The 3,835-nt window shown below is 33.0% G+C and overlaps 1 protein-coding gene across 1 annotated transcript; it reads left to right on the plus strand.

Annotated features, from left to right (window-relative positions):
• The first annotated feature begins 503 nt into the window (after positions 1 to 503).
• LOC120330934 (rho-related GTP-binding protein RhoA-A-like) lies at positions 504 to 3,280 on the plus strand. The gene is made up of 3 exons (XM_039397924.2): positions 504 to 679; positions 910 to 1,118; positions 1,345 to 3,280. Exons 1-3 carry the CDS (start codon positions 524 to 526, stop codon positions 1,559 to 1,561), a joined length of 582 nt encoding a protein of 193 aa, XP_039253858.1. The 5' UTR covers positions 504 to 523; the 3' UTR covers positions 1,562 to 3,280.
• Positions 3,281 to 3,835: the final 555 nt, after the last annotated feature.

Consider the following 3,835-nt stretch of genomic DNA (forward strand, 5'->3'; position numbering starts at 1 on the left):
AATCTTTACTACTTACTACAATCAGACAGTACTACCAGACCACCGGTACACTACGGTACTGTACTAAGAATGTTAAGCCCACGCCATAGATCTGTGCATGGTCTTAAATTTCACTTTGAATGATTCGAATATGCTGTCTGTCTGTCAATATGTTCATGGATTGCCCAACTCGGTACGGGAACTGAACAGCTTAGCCTATATCATTACACAGATACACATACAGCTATATGTCAATATGATCACTCAAGTCAGAAGTCAACCACCCAAAACCATATGAGGTTGAATGACTGCAATATTATTTAGGTTAGCGAATTGATTATTGCAAATTTGCGTGATCCTGAACTAATTGCACCACCCCAGTCTGCAAGTGCTACTATAATGTGATTTGTACTCACCATCATAAACTACAAGATTATCCTTTGTAATGTCATAACATATTTAATGTAAACTTGTTATATTGCAATAGTGGTGAACCATTTTCTATTTATTTGTTTTGACCAGAATTTATAAATAATATTTAAAAATGGCTGCTATAAGAAAAAAACTTGTAATTGTTGGTGACGGAGCCTGTGGCAAAACATGTCTACTTATTGTATTTTCAAAAGATGAGTTTCCAGAAGTCTATGTTCCAACTGTTTTTGAGAATTATGTTGCTGATATTGAAGTTGATAGCAAAGCTGTAAGTATTCAAAGCGATGATATTTGAACTGAATGCTATGTGTTGAAAATAAGCAAGGTTGCAACACTTGCAATCTCTGTGCCATTAATTATGGTATTGAATACATACATTACTATATTAAAAATGAAGTGTATCTCAATCAATCTACTTTATTTGGATCTTTTTACAATACCTAATATAACATATTATATGAATTATTCAGACAGTTTATAATATTTTTTGCGTCCCAGGTTGAACTCGCACTATGGGATACAGCTGGTCAAGAAGATTACGACAGATTGCGACCTCTGTCCTACCCTGATACAGATGTAATTTTGATGTGTTTTTCTATCGATTCCCCAGATTCATTAGAAAATATTCCAGAAAAATGGGTTCCTGAAGTAAAACATTTTTGTCCCAATGTGCCAATACTTTTAGTTGGAAACAAAAAGGATTTGAGGTAGGTAATTGAATACACTAGAGAGAACAATTCCATAAATTTCTCAATATCTTACACTTGATTGATGTTAAATGATGAATTTTTAAAAAACATAACATATACAACTAATACAAGTACATGGTTTTGAGAAGTTTAAATCTCGATCAAATCACAAGCTGGATCAAATTGCGAATCAGATTCCATCTTCGAATGTTCATGTTTGTACATCATTGTATTGTATTTATAGGAATGACCCACATACGATGAAAGAATTAAAAAGCCTCAAACAAGAACCTGTAAGTGCGGACTATGCTCTATCTGTGTCGGCAAGAATAGGAGCACAAGGTTACCTTGAATGTTCAGCCAAAACAAAGGAGGGTGTGAGAAAAATATTTGAAACTGCTACTCAATTAGCAATAAGTAAAAAGAAGAAGCCAAAACACAAGCCCTGTTTAGTGTTATAAAGATCACCTTCTTCATTCAAAACTCGTTGCATGCCATGATGTATTTCAGAGCACTATCATGGACATGATTATAAAATGTGCACTATTCTCACTAATGCCAATCACCATGTAGGGAGATTACAAAGAAGTATTGTCGTCTGCATGTTTCTCTTTTAATTTATAATTATTCTTAATATCCAATTTTAGATTGCAAACTATTCTTAAAAAAATATTTTGATTAATTTGTCTACCATATCAACATTTTAAATTTTATGTGAATTGTATTTTGTCATTCAGATATGCTGTTTAACTATAATGATTTTCTCATTTTGAGTATTGTGTTATACAACAAGTCTATGCAGTGCACAGCAAGTTTTTTAAATACTTTTTGAACCGGAGCGGGGCTTTTCAATCTCTGGAACCTTATGCACTTAAACCTATTAGAGCATGTGTAGAATCGATTTCAGATACAGAGTTGGAAAGTCACCCACTCCATTGTTTTGGTTGATTAGTTTTTGGTATTTACTACATAAACTAGTTAAATGGTTTTATCAAAACATTCTAGTCTTCAATCGAAAAAACATACCGTTCTCTACCATACCACCGTTGAAGAATTAAGTCACTTATATTGTCTATACTAGACAATTTTTGCTCAAATGTTGACATTGTTTTCACTTTATCAAACAAAACTAGTTTGCGTATTTTATACTTCGCGTATTCTTTAACTGGAGATGGTAAACTTAATGTAAAAACTACTATTTCAGAGGTTGAAAAGCGTTGCTCCAAAGGACAAACATTTTATTTAACGAATGTGCCAAAATAGAATGTTTCTCACAGTAATATCTTGTTAGTCCAAGTGATCGATTGACTGATTTAGAATTCCTGTGCAATGTTGTCTATCAAGCTCTGGAGATTAATGATGAATTAGTTTTGTCTATAATTACCTCAAAATCAAGTAATCAAGCCTGAAATTGTCTTTTGTATAGGAGAATTCAAATTATTTAAGAAGTACTTATTTTTATTTTGACATTCGTTTGTTATGCCATGCTAACATTTATTTGTCAAATATAGAGTAACTTTTGAGCTTCAAGTTTTTTTATTATTTCTTACTAACAGAAGATTTCCTTTCGAGTCGCCATGTTATAGCACTCCCTGTTTTAAAGATGTGTACTGATTTTTATCATCGACTGGAGATATAAATACAGTTGTATGTTTATCAATGATTTTGAGAAATTTTATAAGTGATGTCATGTGCTTTACGTCTTTGTTATAGTTAATGCATAGCCACAATCTCTATTGTTATTAGTTGAGTGTTTCATAGACATATGATTTTCAAAGCAAGGTGACAAATTTGTGATTGCTGAAATTAACTACTACTGTTTACTTGTAATGCAGTTTATTTCTCATTTCACCTTATGTGCATTTAGCCATCTTCTACTTTTGTTTTCAGAGGGCAGTTATGATTGTTATTTATACTTTGGCTTAATTTGGCTGTACCAAACTGAATACAGTGCCAATGTAGTGCTATTACCATTACCAGCATTCTAAAATAACTTAATAATAAGTGGGCAACTCATGATTGTAGTGTACTTTTATTATTATTTTTAAAATATAATTTTAACATTGTTTTCATTCAGCTATGTAGTGCTTAATAGTAACAGTATTGTCAACGTTTAAATGCTTGAAATTATAAAGTTACGTAATCAGAATATAATACTTTTAAAAATGGTACATACTGAATTTGACTTGTTCTTGTTGTATTGACTGAAATATCCTGACAATATCAATATCAGCCATGCTGACGTTTGGTGTGCAATGTTTTCCAAATGTTGATGTTATTTTTACCTCATCTGAATGTAAATTCCTCTAAATTATCGCCCGAACTGTGAATTGTTATCCATCGACAAAACGTTGTCTTGCTGTGTTTATTTCCCAAGTATAAAAACGGAATTATAGTTGGGTTACGACTGTTACGAGAGACTAGCAGACTAGCTATTTTCTATGTTTTATGCTTTTCGCGCAAGGGGATACATATACGTAGCAAAAATTAATTTCACTATTATATTTAATCCGAGAGTCTTCCTGCGAACTGATGCACAGCGTGGAAGTCTGACGAATCAATCAGACGAATGGTTACAGAAATACAAACGCCTGAGTTTGTTCGCCTTTTTCACCCCGCGCCTGGGGTGACCACGCATTAGCGCCCTGGACAAAGAATCGGAAATCCCCACTTAACTGCTCCTAAAAAAGTCGCTGTGATTATTACGCTACTCGTTAAAAGAGCTAACTTTTTCA

The sequence above is a fragment of the Styela clava genome, chromosome 6, assembly GCF_964204865.1.
Source record: "Styela clava chromosome 6, kaStyClav1.hap1.2, whole genome shotgun sequence".
Lineage (NCBI taxonomy): Eukaryota > Metazoa > Chordata > Ascidiacea > Stolidobranchia > Styelidae > Styela > Styela clava.

Coding starts and splice junctions, on each gene's coding strand:
- LOC120330934 (XM_039397924.2), top strand. CDS start 524: ATGGCTGCTATAAGAAAAAAACTTGTAATTGTTGGTGACGGAGCCTGT. Junction 680..909: donor TTGAAGTTGATAGCAAAGCT/GTAAGTATTCAA, acceptor TTTGCGTCCCAG/GTTGAACTCGCACTATGGGA. Junction 1,119..1,344: donor GGAAACAAAAAGGATTTGAG/GTAGGTAATTGA, acceptor TTGTATTTATAG/GAATGACCCACATACGATGA.